The sequence below is a fragment of the Schistocerca serialis genome, chromosome 1 (assembly GCF_023864345.2).
Source record: "Schistocerca serialis cubense isolate TAMUIC-IGC-003099 chromosome 1, iqSchSeri2.2, whole genome shotgun sequence".
Classification (NCBI taxonomy): domain Eukaryota; kingdom Metazoa; phylum Arthropoda; class Insecta; order Orthoptera; family Acrididae; genus Schistocerca; species Schistocerca serialis.
This window is the reverse complement of record NC_064638.1, coordinates 830,485,343-830,504,868: the sequence shown is the minus strand read 5'-3', so window position 1 is coordinate 830,504,868 and position 19,526 is coordinate 830,485,343. Positions and strand designations below refer to the sequence as shown.

General features: G+C 37.6%; 1 protein-coding gene across 1 annotated transcript in view; it reads right to left on the bottom strand.

The window, feature by feature from the left end:
* LOC126484745 (uncharacterized) overlaps nt 1-19,526 on the bottom strand; it is a 131,423-nt gene that overhangs the window by 39,707 nt on the left and 72,190 nt on the right. Inside the window, exon 4 of the mRNA XM_050108343.1 lies at nt 14,474-14,593. Within this exon, the coding sequence (XP_049964300.1) occupies nt 14,474-14,593 (120 nt within the window). The remainder of the gene's footprint in view (nt 1-14,473; nt 14,594-19,526) is intronic.

The following is a 19,526-nucleotide window of genomic DNA, read 5'->3' as shown; positions in this document are numbered from 1 at the left end:
TTTATTATTGTGTACATTTTATTTGCAGCTTTTAGAGTTAATGTTGAGAGCCTGGGATATTGTGCTTTAAATTCTATTATGGACTCTATTATTTTCAGACTCACCACGAATCCTGTTCCAAATTGTGGACACTGTTTCATGACTCTTTTCCCTGGTATTCCCTTATAAATCCTATATCCTTGTGATTCTATCGGCTCCTGATCAGTATTTCTCATTTCTTGAAGTCCGGTTATGAGAATCCCCTTGCGATCCATTTCATCCGTCAGAATTTTGAGTTTGCCTGGTTGTATGAGGGAATTTATATTGTGTGTCGCAATGTAGTTTATTTGTCCTGTCTTGAGTTTTGGTCGTCTGTCCGTTTTGGGTATTTTCAGATGCTCCGACTCATCCAAGTTATCTTTCAGGTGACTGCCCACCGTATCCGAGTGCAGTCTTCCTTGGTTATTCCCAAGCGGTGGATTATTCCTTGAAAGATTTCCTTCCATGTTTGACTTTCAAAGGTAGTCAACCTTGTATGGAGCAAGCTCCGAGTTACAACTACGGTTGTTAGCCGTAGAGATTGCTTAGTGTTTGGTCCGCGAGAGCTATTTTATTTCGCTCAAGTCCGCCGGTAAACCGGTGAGGACCCCCCTATCCGCCACCTGGGACGCGCCACGTCGGAGTATCACCTCTCCGCCTGCTACGACACCGTACTTTGAACGTTTAATTTTTTGAGCATAATACATAAGTTTTCATTTTTAATGACATACTGGAGGAGTTTACAGTATTGTAGTACTGGTAGTAATGGAATTTCAAATCTTGTCTACTGATTCTTCTCTGAATTACATAGAGCTCCCTCTTCTTAGCGCAAGGTATTTTAATCCCACAAGTTAACCACACCTTATCCTTGCTCGTTGCTTCTGTTGAATTTTTCCCTTTTTATTTTTATGGGAAAGGAAGACTTAAAACACTGCAGAAATACATCTAAGAAATGGTTAAACTTCCTGTCAACACAGTCTATTGTATAATTTTCCACTGCCAATGTTCCCATAATTTCTCTCTAAATATTGTGACAGTCATTGCTAATGTTTCTGTGAAAGCACTTTTGAAACATTGCAGATTCTAGGGGCTAAAAACAAATTGTCATTTGCTGTTTCACTATGTGCTTCCTTTTAGGAAATTTTCTGTGGAAAATAATCCAAATCTGGACATCCATAAGTCTACGTACTCTCTAACAGAAAATTTCACGAGTTTCTGCCTGGCAGCTGATTTTGCACTGAACTGTAACTTCTTGGCAAAAAACTGTGTGCTGACTCATGGCTTGAAAAAAAAATGGCTCTGAGCACTATGGGACTTAACATCTGAGGTCATCAGTTCCCTAGAACTTAGAACTACTTAAACCTAAGGGCAGCACACACATCCTTGCCAAAGCCTGGATTCGAACCTGCGACTGTAGCGGTTGCGCGGTTTCAGACTGAAGCGCCTAGAACCGCTCGGCCACAGTGGCCAGCCATGGATTGAACCTGATACTTTGTCCTCATGGGCAAATGCTCTACAGACTGATCTGTCAGAGTATGGCTCACAACCTGCCCTCACAGTTTTACTTCCAGTAGTACCTCATCTCCTACCTTCCAAATGTCACAGACATAAAGCTGTCAGGGCAGGTCATGAGCCATGCTGGGATAGCTAAGCTAGTATACCTGCAAAAGTTGTAGGTCCCAGGTTTGATTCCTGGTGTGGCACTCAGTTTTAATCTACTAGGAATTTTCTATTGCTTATACCCACTTTAGGCAGCATAATACACTTCCTGCTGGTGGCCTGCAAACTGTCAGTACTAAAAAATGGTTCAAATGGCTCTGAGCACTATGGGACTGAACTTCTGAGGTCATCAGTCCCCTAGAACTTAGAACTACTTAAACCTAACTAACCTAAGGACATCACACACATCCATGCCCGAGGCAGGATTCGAACCTGCGACCGTAGCGGTCGCGCTGTTCCGGACTGTAGCGCCTACAACCGCTCGGCCACCCCGGCCGGCCTCAGTACTAAAAGTTTGTGTGTTTCGTGATCCACTACTGTGCACATAATTAAAAAAAAACTCTTTAACACAGCATTAAGCAATCTGAAGGGACTGAAACTTAACCCCCTTTTCTACCTACAGTTTTATCCTTTACTTTTTTGCCTAGTGTTTGATTTTTCTCCAGAAATAACTTCATCATCATTGGAAATCCCACTTAACTTGCCTGTATGTTATCCATTCTTGCTGTATTAATTGTCATATTTTAACCATCCTGAACTTACAAATTCATGAGTGATAGCCAGCTGTACAACTCTTGTTCCTCTTTGAAGTGATCCTAAAAACTGACAGTTTTATATAGTGGCAGGGCAGGCAAGAACATATGACAACACAGCAAGTCATTGTAGAAGAAAAGCCTTATAGGCTGTAGAAACGTATGATGTTATGACCTCTATGCCAAGAATATTGTTTCTGACCCCCATGCCAAGGATATTGTTTCAGAATTATGGTCGACATGAGTATAGTACTGTTGTCTATGGGAGTTATTGCCCATGCCAGATTACATATTTTGTGAAGGTTAAAACCATTGTCACAATTAATTAAATCATCTGTCAAGCATATTTCAGCATGTTTCCCGAAAACTGAATTCCTGCATCATGAAACAGAGATATTTTCATAGTCCACTGGACGGCTTGCTTGCATACAGTGCTCAGCCATAGTAGATTTATCATATTGTAGCATTGATGCTACTAGTGACATTCTTGAACTGTGCATAAAGTATGTCTGCTGTATAACAAATCTTACTGACAGAGAACCTTTTACATTCCTGCCTTTTGTAGAATCAAGTCACCCTTCAGGTGTGGCTATCTCTGGTGATGACAGAAAAATAACCATGATTTTATGTTTAGGGAGAATATGATCAATTTTAGAAGAAAAATTCCCTACAAACAAGAGCACAGCTGTTGACGTGGGCACAAATGTTAATCCTTTGAAGAACAGGCCTCATACCATTTCTCATCAGTGCCATAGAAAAATTTGTGTAGCCCCTTTCCAGTGATTCTTTGCATGAAATAAGGGAGGAAGCTTGGGCAATTTTCAGTTCTGGCCCACAAGGGAGAAACTTCTCCAGTGCAGGGAGTGTGTCATTACAAGACTATATGAGGACGCAGACACGGTTGCTTTCCACGGTTATAAAAGAAATTCCACTGATTTGAGGTCTACAATTACAAGCTGTGCAGTTAGTTGGATATTAGCACATACCACCAGATAAATAAGAATCCTTTGAACTCATTGGTCTGCAAGACGGCTCAGTTCTTGAGTGCATCCTTCTTACATAAAGAAGTTGTGAGCGGATTAAAACCCATAGTGTGCTTCCTAAGGTCCACAAAGAGGATGTACTTCTACTAGCTATAGAAATAATACTGGGCCTTCTCTGTATCATATGGCTAAGCATTTAGCCTCATTGCTGAGATGACCTGTTGGAATGAGTCATTACCACATCTGGAATTGAGCTGATTTTATCAGCAGACTGAAAACTTTGAGGCCAAGCAGTTCGGATTTACAGGTTAGTTCTCATCTTGCAGTTCTCATCTTGCATCATTACCAAAGTACAGTTGTCTTCTTTGATGTAAGGCCTGTTTTACACAGTCAGAGTTATGTAGGTTAACATCATCTTTTGTGTCTATAACAAATGTATTATTAAGACCAAACATATTTTACTTTATTTTAAAGCATTTCAATAGTCACTGTTGCAATATGTTTATTTTTACAGTTGTGTTTAGTAGGATCATGAATAGTTCTCATGCTTTAACTTAATACTATAAACAGTGTTAAATTGTTGACACAACTCACTGCTTCATTTTTTGGTTTCTTACATCTTTCTTAAAATTCTTCTTCCCATATGCTCCACACAAAAAATGAAAAATGTACTAAAGGCTACAGAACACACATTTGATGACAGACAAAAGGCTTTTATGACACTTATGAAACCCAATGCTCCAAACCTCTAGAGGCAACAAAAAATTCGCAAAGTAAACACTCTCATGAGAACAGCCATAAATTGCAGAAAACCACCCACATATGACCTTACCAGACATTTGGTAAATGTGCTCAGCAGCAGTAAAGAACACAAACTGACAGAACAATGAAAAATACAGAAAAACTAATAAACAACATAAAAAGCATGTATATTGCAGATACAACTGTGTTGCTTCATTTGATGTATAAAAAATGTACTCCACAATCCCAGCAAGGAAATAATCAAGATAACAGAACAAGACTTAGACACTTACAATCCACAGAATAACATAGTAGAGATAAGCACACTCCTACACCACATTACCAACCAACACTACTTTGAATTCAAGAAGGAATTTACGTACCACAAGAAGAATTGCCAATGGGATCCACATTTTGGGAAAGTTAGCAGATATTTCTATGAACAAAACAGAAGAAAGAATAGACCAGAAAACAGTAGCAGGAAAATACAATGTACTATACTGGCAGAGGTACATTGATGACATCCTCTGCTTGGTAGTTGAATCAGAAACTAAGATAGAATAGCTACACACAGATATAAACTCATTACACAGAAAGAAAGTGACACATTTATTAAAAAATCTGGTATCTACCAATTCCTGTGTAACAGTTTTGATGCCCTAGACTTAGGTCAGACATTCGAAATAAGGTGCACAGAACATAAAAGAGCATGGAAATATGGCACCAGCAATTCACATGTGTGTCTGCCAAAAAATATAAATGCAAACACAGAGCAATAGCAGATGATCCCACGGCCATGAGAACAAAAGATGAGTTCATCCCATGACACCAAAACAGAGTACAAAAAATGACGAGATGTCAGTAGACCTACAAACAGCAAAGTATTTAGTGTCAGTGAAAGTGGCAATAGTCTAAGATATATGTGAAGAAGAGTGTTAAGAATTTTTCAGTTTCAGCATTTTGTTGACAGGAAACAGCAACTTTATTTGAATTCCTTAAAGCATTTATTAATGCAACTGTTGACAGTACCATCAATAAATGTTTTAAGGAATGTTAAGAATGGTATAACAAACAGTCATGAGTAATGATAATAATTGAACACTTTTATAGTAATAAGTTAAAGCATTAAAATTGTTGATGATCCTGGAATACAAAATTGTAAGAAAAACTGCTTTATTACAGTGGCCGCTGGAGATGCTTTAAAATAATAGATTACACATATGATCTTAATAATACTTTCATTACAGATGCAAAAGATGGTATTAATCTACATAACTTGTATTTACCAAACTCACACGCACAGAGTCCTCATCCTTGATTGCAAAACATTTTAGCAAACAAATTATAACACTGATTTGCCATATGCTCTCTTCAACTCACTTTTTATTTAATAATGAATTTTATGAACAAATTGACAAGATTGTCATGGAAAGCCCCTTGTCTCCCCCAGTGGCAAACTTTTTTATTGAGGATTTCGAGGAGAAGGCATTTGATTCTGCGAGTTCTATGCCTGTTATCTTTTGGAGGTATTTAAATGACACTTTTTTAACATAGCCCACAGCAAGGAGAAATTTCATCATTTCTTAGATCATCAGAATTACGTTCATGGCAGCAGGCATGTGTGAGTGGACAGTGTCACCATTCTATGAAATGTCCTGAATACACATATAAACAGAGCATATATGGTTGCTGATAGGGACATCTACAGGAAATAAATTGAACATCTCAAAAGTGTTTTTGAAGATGATGGCTATCCACTGTGGAAGGTCCACTAGGCTTTGCAAATCAAAGGTACTTGTCTCACCTCAAGAAACTTAAGATGAATGGCTCAAGCCACATGACCTTACCATTTGTAGGGAATCTATCTCCTGAAATAGGTCAAATCCTCTCTAAACATGAAGTAAACATTGTTTTTGATGTGTCAGTGTGGTTTGTTGTATATTTGGATGCAATCAGTACTATTACCATCTGCTGCAACCTCATTAACCTGTGTGGCTGAGCACTGAATGCAGGCAACTTAAACTATTGATTATGAGAACATCCAGATTTTAGCATTTGTTTCATCCTTCTGGAATTCAGTTTTCATGAACTACCTTTGACAAATGCTTTAATTAACTGTGATAATGGTTTTCACCTTGACAAAATGTAGAGTCCAGCACTGGAAATAATTAACTCTCACAGATAATGGTACAACCTTTACCTGTTAAAATTTCTGCATTCTATTTTGAGCTAAGTGTGCAACAGTTGTTGTTTTCTGAGCATTATCCAAATTTTGTCATTCACCATAATGAGTCTTTACCATCCTTAATCTGCTTTCTTGGCACAGCTCTACTAGAGAACAATTTACAATCAGTTTAAACATTGCCCATAATTTCTCTATGTCCATTGTATTGGATCTGAATGATGTCCATTCATTGGCTGTTTAGGATAGTAATAACAGCTTAATCTGCTCTTTACAGCATAAAGCTGTCCACCAGGATGAGTGGCCAGCGTGATGGAACGTCATACCTAACGGCCTGGGTTCAATTCCCGGCTGGGTCGGAGATTTTCTCCACTCAGGGACTGGGTGTTGTGTTGTCCTAATCATCATCATTTCATCCCCATCGACACACAAGTACTACGGGATATCAGTAAACAAGAAATAGGGAGAGACAAATGAAAGTGCAATAATATGTAGATAAGGGAGAAGGGATAATGTAATAAGAGACCCACAGCAGGTAGCAAACATTGTGAATGAGACTTTTTCAAGTACTGCAAAGAAATTACAACATAAAATCTGCAAAACAAATCTAATACTTGCAAATAAATATGCACTACATCTGCTGAAGTAAGGTAACGTAAAAGTCATAGAAAATTACCAGCTTATTTTCCTTGTGTCATCTCTGTAAAAAATGGCAGAATTGGTTATGAAAAACAGGGAATGAATTATTTAAGTGAAAACAATCTCGTAAGTTAGTCACTGTGTGGGTTCCTAAGTGGTAAATGCACAGAGTCAGCTGCAGTCATTTCACAAAGATGGTATTTGGTGATCTTGACAAGGATGAGTGGCAGGCATATTCTCAAATCTTTCTAAGGCTTTTGATGCTGTTGACCACAATTTTCTACTAAATAAGCTAGAATCATTACGGAAAAAAGAAGTTGTGGTTTGTGACTTGCTCCACTCATACCTATCAGGTAGGGTAAAAAGAGCAGAGACAACATGAACATCAAATAATGGTACAATTCTAGTGAAACACTAATTGTAACCAAAACTCATTTGTACAGAGTTCCTCAGGGTAGCGTACAAGTGTTCAGACATCTACTGTTCCTAATATACAGTACATAAGTGACTTTCCCAAAATTAGTCATAGGGGCAAAATTCTCTTTGCTGGTGACAGCAGTATTATAGTCTCTGAGAAAACAAGATAACTCCTGGCAGAGAAAGCATATAAAACACAAAGTTTAATTTGGCCAATTGACAATAAAGTTACATTGAATGTTAAGGAAACAAATGCCATGAATCTCAATTGAAGAGTGAAAACTGCATTATTAAATTTAATGTTGATGGTACCTTTATAGACTGCCTAACAAAAAATATTTCTAACAATGAATATTGATTATCTGTTGAAGCTGTGAGCACACATGAAGATACTTGCAAACAATATTTCATATGCATGTTTTGTTCTAGATTCCAGCGATTACTGGGTAGCAGCTAGCATCTTTTAGTTACATATTATTCATATATACATTCAGTTCTTAGCTATGGAATTCTTTTCTGGATAACAAATGTACAGAATATAAATACAGTTTTCCAACTGCGGAAAAGGGCCATAAGAATAATAACAAGGCATAATAATAAATTTCATTGTAATGATTTGTTCAAAACATCAAGAATTTTAAATACACCATATGAGTACATGTACCAGTCAGTTATGTACACCAGAAGTAATCTTGATTTATTGCTCCTCAAACAGCTCTGTTCATAAACATGGAACAAATGCTAGACTAACTTACAATTACAAAGAAAGGAGGAACATAAAACAACATAACAGCATTTTCTACAAATGAATAAAATTGTACAATAAATTGCCTAAAGAGGTTTAAGAGATCACTAAAACCAATTTATTTAAGAAGCCAGTTAAAAAGTGCTTGTTAAGTTACACACTCAATAAACTGGAGAATGTGCAATATGAATGTAAAATGATTCGTTCTACATCACTATGATTTATCATACAAATAATCCATGGAACACAAAATTAATTAACTACAGTGAAGGATTACTTACAAGTGAACTTGCCCAAAGGATACACACATTTTTTGTATGTACCCATACATCCATTAAGGATGTGCAACATCCCTTTGAAAAAAACTGAGTTCAATATTTCTGTATAAATACCGCTGAATGGGTAACAGGTATAAAAAGACTTCAAATAAAAGTTCAGTCATGTTACAATGGTGCACCCAGAATTGTCAGAAAAGGCATTTTTTTTAGAAATCCTCCCCTTCCCACAATTTTGTTTTTCATTTGGCATTTGACGAATAGCAAACCATACAGCATGATTAATATCCAATTCAGTCTATTGTATTCCAGAGATGCATGTGTCAGAAATAAATTAGAAATATCTCCAGACTGCTGTGCACACACCCGATACGTGTCTGCTGCAATGCCAGTTGTCATGTTGCATTGTTTAATAAGTATTTCCCAGATATACACACTGACACAAAGCTATTGCAATACCAAGAAGGAGTTGTGTGACATAAACAAAGTTTGGTAGGTGTTTTTCTACATCTGAAAGATGATGTGTTTTCAAATTGTGCACCAATCGCATAAGAGTGCCACTAGTAGCGCCATTATGAGGATGCAAATCAGGTTTGCTTTAAATATATGCTACAATAGTCATGAGCATTAGTTACATTTGAGATTGCATGGGGGAGTTACTGTTGTTCAAGAATGCCTTTAAGATGACAAAGACGTCATTATCAACACCTCACTAAGTTTCAGTGGGTTTGGTAACAGGGTTATGAGAAGCTGGATGTTCCTTCTGTGATATTGCAGAAACACTTGGCAGGAATGTAGTCACTGTACATCATTACTTGCAACGGTGATCACAAGAATGTATAGTTGTAAGAAAACTGGGCTCCAGATGGCCACATGGCACTACTGGAGGGATGACAAATGTGTTTGGCGTATGGCTCTGGTGCATTGTACTGCATATGAAGCAGCAGTTTGAGCAGCAGTTGGCACCACAGTGTCACAACGAATTTTTACAAATCAGTTACTTCAAGGACAATTCCTAGCCTGATGCCCTGTAGTGTGCATTGAACTGACCCCAAATCACCGCCATCTGCAACTTCAGTGATTTCAAGCAAGAGCTCATTGGAGGCCAGGTTGGAGAAATGTTGTGCTTTTTTGATGATAGATAGTTCTTCCTCAGTGCCAGTGATCACTGTGTGTTGGTTAGAAGTACACCATTTGAGAGCCTGGAACCAACATGTCTGTGTGCTAGACACACTGGACCTACACCTGGAGCTATGATCTGGTGTGTGGGTTCCCATGACACCAGGAACACTCGTGTGGCTATCCCACGCACCCTTACTGCATATCTGTACATCATTCTGGCGATTCAACCTATTGTGCTGCTGTTCATGAACAGCACTCCAGGGGATGTTTTCCAACTCTAGCATCATCCACAAACAACATTAAGTGCGACAGGCATGACCGATCAAGTGCGACAGGCATGGAACTCCATCTCACAAACTGGCATCCAGTACCTGTACAACACAAGGCATGCATGTTTTCATGCTTGAATTCAACATTTTGGCAGTTACACTGGTTATTAATGTACCAGTGTTTCACATTTGCTGTGGCTTGTCTCTTGGTCATATTAACCTGTGATCCTGCAATGTTAATCACTTGAGTACATTACCTAGACAAATTTATCCCAAAATTCTTTACTCTATCTACATTAATTATTTTTTTAGTGTTGTAAAATTTTTTGTCAGTGTGTATTCTAAATGTATATTGTACCTGTATTGTTCTAAATATAGATATTGTTTTAATTTAATTTATCTTTTAATCTTGTAATACTTTGTTTTCTTTTTTACATTGGCCATTGGTTGTTTTCAAGTTGTAACATTTTTAGATTTAATTATTTTACATTTGAAATTGTTTGTAAATTATTGTTATAGTATTATTGTAAATCTAGACAGTAGTGAGGAAGCGCAGAATTGTTCATGTCAAAAAATATGCCGAATGCACTTTGATTTTGTGCACCAAGTGCAATGTATCTTGGAGGGGGGGGGGGGGGGGGGGAACTTTTTTATACAAATCTATATGCACCATTCTAACATACATTAAAAATGATAGAACTTTTATTTAAAGGTATTCATTCAGAAATATTAAACTGAATTTTTTCAAGAGGGTGTTTCACCTCCTTAATGGCTGTATGGGCACACGTAAAAAAATATGTCGCTCTTATTTTGCTCTGCACTAAAACATATTTAAAGTAGATCATAATCGAAGTGTATCTGTTGGTTAGGTTTACTTGTTAGATAACATGGAGGAGAGTTTCAGTAAAAAAAACGTCACACAAGTTAATAATAATAATAATAATAATATCCTGCACTGAACAGATACTCGGTTTGAAGACAATTCTGGGATAATCCAAGAACTGTAAGTAGGGGTCTCAACGTTATCAGACACTAACAAACACTAGATCCAATATTAAATTCATAAGAGAGTCATCAGAGTCCTTTGAGATTGTAACAGGAGTGAGACAGGATGATGGTATTTCACCACTGTTGTTCTATGTAGTATTAGAGACAGCTGTCAGGGAATGGGAAAAATATTTGAAGTACAGGGACTTTATAAACCAATCAGACTAGGAAATAAAACAAAAGGATGACTTATTGGCTAACTGTCATTTTCTGGTGATCTTGCAGTACTCACAGACAACACAGAAACTGCAGTAAAGAAAATAAAGATCGTGAAAGAGAAGGCTGAAAAGGTGAGACCACAGATCTCTTTCAAGAAAACGGAATAGATGTGAAAAAAAATATGTTGCAGCAGGCAGAGAGGCCAAAAGATGACTTGAGCATAGTCATGGAGCAGCAAGGTGCACAAAAAAATCAAAAAAATTGGAGAGAAGACTCATCAGAAAAATGGTATGCCCCAACAAGACAGTAGATGGTTTGTGTAGTAGACAAGAGACTGAACAGATATCTATCACAGTACACGACATGAAGAAAAATCAACTGAAATTTTATGAGTGCATATCAAGAAAATGCTACACGCATTACAAATTAAATGGATATTGTAGTACACAGAAAATGTGAAGAACATGAAGTGGACCACCAAAATCATAAGAGACTTGAAGTTCTTGGACAAGAAGGACACACATGCAACCACAAAATGAACCAGTAGGTCAAGGAATTCAATACGGGAACAGTTTGGTCAGAAAAAAGAAACTACACAGTGAGAGGATGAAATAAGTGTGGTGCCTGAGAAAATCTTACATCTAATACATACTTTTGCGTGGTCCTCTAGTCACCAATAATAATAATAATAACATATGTCATTTCACACCCTTTTTTACACTATAATAATTTTTACTTTACTGAAAACCTAATTCCAAAGATCTGCAGTGGATAATAATAAATACCCTCTTTCTGAGCTCAACATCTCATTCATTATGAGAGGATGTGACTGACCTTTTCAGGCAAGCAAATGAGAAGTTGCGTACTAAATGAAAGCCAAACCATCACCCGGGTCCTTTCAGCTGATAATGGGTATGTAGTGTTACATTATGAAATAATGTGTGTGCAGTATGGTCAGAGATTGCCATTGAAAAATTAATGAATGTATACTACTAGATTTTTTATTATTAAATAACTTATTTGCAAAACAATATTGTGCACTAGGAATAAACTGAATAAAGTAAACAGCCTAAACTTGTATTTGGAAGGATAGAGATTCCAGCCTCCATCCATCTATCCTGATTTAAGTTTTCCTTGGTTTTCCTAAATTACATCAGGAAAATGCTGAACGGTTTGTACTATAATGCCACAGCTTACTATCTGTCCCATTCTTGTCAAGAAACCTGTAAGTATGTAAATATCTGTGTATATGAATTATATCTATTTTCTTTTTGTTCTTAAACTGCCATACTATGACATGTCCATCATCTACAACAGTAAACCACACATGAATAAAACTATTACTACTTCAAAGATGTGGAGCATGAGCTGTGGCACTCATGTACAGGGCTATTACAAATGATTGAAGCGATTTCATAAATTCACTGTAGCTCCATTCATTGACATATGGTCACGACACACTACAGATACGTAGAAAAACTCATAAAGTTTTGTTCGGCTGAAGCCGCACTTCAGGTTTCTGCTGCCAGAGCGCTCGAGAGCGCATTGAGACAAAATGGCGACAGGAGCCGAGAAAGCGTATGTCGTGCTTGAAATGCACTCACATCAGTCAGTCATAACTTCAGGACGAAGTTCAACAAAGATCCACCAACTGCTAACTCCATTCGGTGATGGTATGCGCAGTTTAAAGCTTCTGGATGCCTCTGTAAGGGGAAATCAACGGGTCGGCCTGCAGTGAGCGAAGAAACGGTTGAACGCGTGCGGGAAAGTTTCACGCGTAGCCTGCGGAAGTCGACGAATAAAGCAAGCAGGGAGCTAAACGTACCACAGCCGACGGTTTGGAAAATCTTACGGAAAAGGCTAAAGCAGAAGCCTTACCGTTTACAATTGCTACAAGCCCTGACACCCGATGACAAAGTCAAACGCTTTGAATTTTCGGCGCGGTTGCAACAGCTCATGGAAGAGGATGCGTTCAGTGCGAAACTTGTTTTCAGTGATGAAGCGACATTTTTTCTTAATGGTGAAGTGAACAGACACAATGTGCAAATCTGCGCGGCAGAGAATCCTCACGCATTCATGCAGCAAATTCGCAATTCACCAAAAGTTAACGTGTTTTGTGCAATCTCACGGTTTAAAGTTTACGGCCCCTTTTTCTTCTGCGAAAAAAACGTTACAGGACACGTGTATCTGGACATGCTGGAAAATTGGCTCATGCCACAACTGGAGACCGACAGCGCTGACTTCATCTTTCAACAGGATGGTGCTCCACCGCACTTCCATCATGATGTTCGGCATTTCTTAAACAGGAGATTGGAAAACCGATGGATCGGTCATGGTGGAAATCATGATCAGCAATTCAAGTCATGGCCTCCACGCTCTCCCGACTTAACCCCATGCGATTTCTTTCTGTGGGGTTATGTGAAAGATTCAGTGTTTAAACCTCCTCTACCAAGAAACGTGCCAGAACTGCGATCTCGCATCAACGATGCTTTCGAACTCATTGATGGGGACATGCTGCGCTGAGTGTGGGAGGAACTTGATTATCGGCTTGATGTCTGCCGAATCACTAAAGGGGCACATATCGAACATTTGTGAATGCCTAAAAAAACTTTTTGAGTTTTTGTATGTGTGTGCAAAGCATTGTGAAAATATCTCAAATAATAAAGTTATTGTTGAGCTGTGAAAGCGCTTCAATCATTTGTAATAACCCTGTACTTTTGTGACTTTGTGTTGCTATGAATATGAGAATTAAGGAAGTCCATTTCAGAGGTGGCTTTGGAAAGTTATAAGCTAGTTGCTGTTGTAACAACAGGTGCTGTAGCCAATGAATCACTGAAACAATAAGATACTACTTATAGAACTCTAGCAAATTTGGGATTTGGTTGAAGGTAGAGGATTGTTTATGGACGATGTTGACAAGCCAGTTGTGAAACATGAAAGAAATGACATGTTGTCATCTTTTCGTTTTGTGCTGAAATACTGGAACACATTAATCTCTGCGGAGATCCGTTCTGTGGAGCAGGAATCATTTGCTGCTGAAGAGGTGGCAACTGTTAAAAGGCATGCTATTTTGCTCAAAAATTCAGTTTATTAGAAAGCATACATGAAAAGTGATGAAGAAGGTAGCTTTGGATTTGCAGAAACAGGAAAATTTTAAATAAGGTAATGGAATGAGTTTTAAATAGTTTCGCTTGAATCACAAAGATATTGTTGATGAATCTGTTTTATGTTTTTCTTCTTCTTCTGGGGAAAGATTCTTTTATAATTCAATGAAAATAATAGCACAACAAGAGGTAATCATTGTCCTTCCAGCTGTCCTAGTTTGTTTGCCCATCAGGCCCTATAAGCAATGTTTTGTGTCTTTTAAGACATGATTATTGTGAGAGGAAAGGTTAGAACAGTTATTTATATTATTTGGGTTAAAATAAAAATTTGTAAGGCGAAATGTTAAAATTTATTTATAGACCTTTTTATGAATCTGTGCAATTTAAATAATAGAAAAGAACTTCTCATCTTAAACCTATTTCATAATATTTAAAGAAATAAATAATGAAATGCCAAAATGTATGTGCATGTGTCTTTATTGTCATATAATTGTTGTACCATTCAAATCTATTTGCTTACCTTGTTGCACAGGTTGCTGTTGTCAGTACTACATTATTAGCTATTACTGCTCCTGCACATATTATATTTGAACTTCGTATATCCTGTAAAAATACCATCCAGCATGGATGCACCATAGGCCTGTGAAAGGAAAATAAAGTTAATATTGAAAAAAAAAAAAAAAAAAAAAACAAACTGCTAAATAGCTATACATTCGGTATTTACATTCAACACATCTTGACAGCTGTAAATCATTCACGATTTTTGTATGTTATGGCCGTTAGCATAACTGTTTGCAATATATCATTTCAAAAAAGAACTTATTGTTACATCCAGATGTTCTAGGATGTAACAGACTTCTTGGTGAATAAGATAAATATTCTTCACTTTGAATATTTGTTATGGTACTGTAATTTTTCCTTGATTCATTCATTCATAATTGTCCATAGATTCCATGAATTTGGAATGAGTTAATGTACACTTGAACAAAGATAAGCGCACCATAGGAACTTTATCTGTGTGCTGCTGCTGCCACTGTTGTTGTCTTCATTTCAAAGACTGGTTTGACACAGTTCTACTAGCTAGTCTGTCCTGTGCAAGCCCCTTCATATCTGCACAACTCCTGCAATCTACATCCATTTCCATTGGAGGCCTTTGAATCTGTGTACTGCAGTCAAGCCTTGATTCCCCTTAACAGTTTCTACTCCTATCCCTCGCTGCACTTCCTCTGCCTTCCCCCTCCCCCTCGCCCCTTCAAACATACACACTTTCCTCCATTACTATTCCTTGATGCCTCAGGGTGTGTCCTACCAACAGATCCATTCTTTTAGTTAGATTTTGCAAGAAATTTCTTTTCTCATAATTCATTGTCTGATGTACCCATTTAAACTTTAGCATTCTTATTAACAGTAAACTGTCAATATACCACCTGATGATATTCGTGCTTGTGCCAGCTAAACTCAATTAAATATATTAGAAAGAAAGCCACTGCTTTGGAAAAAAGTGCCTCCTCCTTAGTTATACTAAACAGCCGCTGTTTATCTCCTGTTGGTGGCTTAGTATTTACTTAATTGCATTGTTACTTTTCAAAGAATGTATTTACTGACTTCTGTAAATACTGAGTCCTGTTTACAGTACATTACTGGTTATCATGCAGCTTTATAACAAACATTGCTGCTTGTTATGTAGCTAGGGGAATTTATCAGTCTTTGAAACTAGATATTCAGATAATTTGTAGAAATAATGACTAATGAGGGTTTTTTTTAACTGATTCAGAGTTCCAGTTTCTTGTTTTATGTTAATTGGTAGCTTGTTGAATACATTGGTGTATAATTCCAATCTGAACCCTTAACAAGAAGACAACATTTACATGGAAATTGTATTTGTGTCTTGTATTTTGGTTGTGCAGGTAACAGTTAATATCAAATTGTGTTTCATTATCAGTAACAAAGCCTAATATGCAGTAAATGTATGGGGCATTAAGTATGATAATTTCGAGATCCTTTTTTTATCAGTAAATGTACATGGATTTGCAAAATATTGTTAAAAGCAATGCTCAGCAATAGCTGATTTTATGGTCTCGGGAATACAGGACAAATTGAAATATGCAGTAAAAAGACCGTAATAGAATTAATAGGAAAGCTACTACGTTTATTGAATTCTCTATTGTGCTAAGTAGGTGCTGTCTACATACAAATATTTGCTCTGAAGGGAGAGGCATGGACAAAGTGTCAGTGTCCACATTAAAATTATTTTGTGTTTTGAATGGATCTTTCATTATGCAAAGGAGTGTTGCTGTTTTGAGATTTCCTGACAAATTAAAATTGTGGATCAGACAGATGTAAACTCAGAACCTTGTGTTTCATGGGCAATGCTCTTACTGACTGAGCTCCCCAGGCATGATTCACCAGCCACCCTGCCAGTATCACAGTAACTCTCCTGTATATCTTCTGTGAATACTTCTCTTTGATCACTGGCTTTACATTAAAAGAGATGATCACGCTCATATATGTGGTAACTCACCATGAAACTGAGAACCTCAAGAACAAACTGCATACTATAACTAATAAAGATGTTACGTGGATAATTGTTGCAACACTAAGTATGTGTCATCATATTAGACTGTGTGGTATGTGTAATCATCCACTCTAAGCCTATAATAGTTTAGTTTCATCTCTGTTATATGGCCGAACTAATTTATTGCGTTAAGGTTGCTAACATAGCAATGACATACATAGCAGAGTAAGTGTGTGCATACTTGTCAGAAATTTATTAGCATGCAGTGACCCAGCAAGCATTAACTACCACGTCTAGTGGGAAATACAATCATTGATGTCATGTCAGAGGGAGCTCCAAAAAATTTGAGTATTTGTAGTGATTAGTGTTGGGATAAATTTCTACAATGAGCAGCCAGCACCTACATCAAAACAAAAAGAAAAGTGTATAGGGTATTGTCCTAAAATGTCTGATGTAATGCTGAAGGATATGATGAAACAACAATTTGACCTCTCCAAGTTATTAGATCTACAACTTCTGTTGTCCATTTGTAAACATAATGCTATCAAAATATTTGTCGGTTTGTGATTGCATCATAAAGTTGGGTCATTCCATGCCAAGTGGTCTAAACCTTCCCACCATCATGTCTCCAATTTTCTTCAAATTTTATCTGTAGCACTAGTCAAGTGCTAAATTAAGTTTCTCAAGATTTCAAGCCTCTAGCTGCAATACTTGCTGATCTACACCCCCTTGTCTGAAGGGTAGTAAGTTCGCATGCGCGCGACATCAGACAAAATGCCATTTTTGGGGTCTCATAAAATTGAAACCAATTCATAAGAATGGTTAGTAAGATGAGACCCTGTACAGTTTTTTGTGCTGATTCAAACGAAATTAATTATAAGATTACTGATGCAAAATCCGGTCAAACAAGTCGACTCAAAGTGTACCCCTAATTCTGTCGTGACTTAATGCGACAAATTTTGACCAATATTCAGACTGCAATAATTTCCTTGCAGATAAAGATATGGACTTGAACTTTTTACCAAGTCTTATCTTTGTGCTGGACATAATACAGCTGGATTTCCAACTACCCAGGCTTTATAGTCGCCTTGCAAAATCTCTTCAAATTTGGCAGTGTCAGCGCAAATGGCTTTATTTACCAAAGTTCAAAGCCCATTACTACAAAATAGTCAGCCTGGATTTAATTGTGAATAGTATCATCTGAAAGAGAAACTCTTGCTCTACGAGATGGATATATTTTTCTTTTGCAACGCTTCCATTAAGTGCTTATTTACTCAGGTCAAAGTATCTTATATTTTGTGTGCGCAGTGCCCTGCGTTGGTCCATGATGGCTGAGCCATTACTGGTTATCACAATAAAACCAGCATCCCCATCGCCATAGGGGCCACGCCCGATAGCCATGCAGTAACAGCCACGGGTGGGTATCTTTACTGCAGGTTCCCAAGCCTGATTACAGGGTGTCTTTACCACAGGATCCCAAGCCTGATTGTGGGTTTCTTTATGCAGGTTCCCAAGCCTGTCTTCCTCAGTTACTTCATCATTCTGGAAGCATCGTTGATTTGCAAGAGAATGCTTTCAGGAAAACTGTATTGCCGACCAGATGATGTCACTGATGGAGCTGGAATAACACCAATGATAAGTTGTTCTGGAATCCAGCAAGTATCACGTCTTAAGGGCCAATAAAATGAACTTGCAGGACCATGAGGATGCATAAAGCTTATGAAAGCATCTTTCTGTTCGACTGAGATTTCAACGATGTTTCCAATCCACCATTTCTTTTCATAAATGCAAGCAACATACTGCCCAGGCTGAAGATCCATGACTTGAACTACTACTTCAGCAGCACTAATTTTGGCCAAAAAAGATGTCGCATCATTAGAAACTCTACTGACCTTAATTGTCGTCATATCAATGGGCAAAAAATGGTGGTTTTCTCTTGTGCCAGCTAGAGTGTGCCCTTGCAGGAATCTTTCTTCTTGAGAAGCTTTTTCTTCTTCAACTTCCTCTTTGCTGATGAAAAAGAATTTGATTCCATTGATATTATCATTGCAGAAGTTGAAAAGATCTTTGGGTGTTAGAATCTGGTTTTCATATGGACGTTGCAAACTTGCTCTTGCTGCCAACCGTTTTGTTGTGCCTCCAATGCCATCACAAGGCGACTTTCCATGGCTTGTTCCAAAGAAATTCCATTCTGCTGTTATTTCAAAATCTTCTTTGTGATAGCATAAGTTGAGAAAATTCTTGAAATTCTTATATTGTGCAGCTGAACCATCACTGAAGTAGTGGATGTGGCTTATTTTGGAAAATTGCATCTTCAGGTAATTGATTACTTTTCCAATGTAAACATGGACAGTAATCGTATCGTGTCGAAGGCAGTCACTAATAACACAAAGATTCACACATTGCACCTCTTCGTTTTCACAGTAGTAGACTACAAATGGATGAACTGTTGCTTGACTGTTTTCCCAGTGAAAGCCTTGCACTGCATCTTGAACAATAAATGAATAGTTTTCAGCAAAATCCATTAGTATTATGAATTCGCCTTCTTTCAAATCAGTTTTGAGAGCTTTCAGGTGCTGGCTTTGATGCTTGGCAATGTAGTGATGACAAGACAGGTTCCAAATTTTTGCTGCAATATCTTCAACATACTCTTCTGTTGAAAGCTGCTTTGTTTCTAAAGTATCCCTGTCGGTATGAATCCATTGTTTGTACTCAATCAGTTCTTCAGGGTCATTATCTTCAAAATATGTTGCAATAACTGCTTCTACACCTTCTGGACCAGGGCAGTTTTCACAACGATGAAGCATACAATCCTTGTTTTCCAAGCTGCAAACAGCTTTGCTAAGAATTTCCTTGTAGTCTTCATTGATTGATGCACCAGTGAGCATAAGCTTGACATTTTGGTGTATTGTACAGACACAAACTGAGTGCATTCCAGCAGAGCCAACTGTAACACACCATTTTGGTCTAAGCTCGCAAAACTTTGAGAAGCCAATTTCTGGTCCATTTTGCTTCTGATAAGACACGTACATTTCCTTCAAATTGCAAAGCAACAACC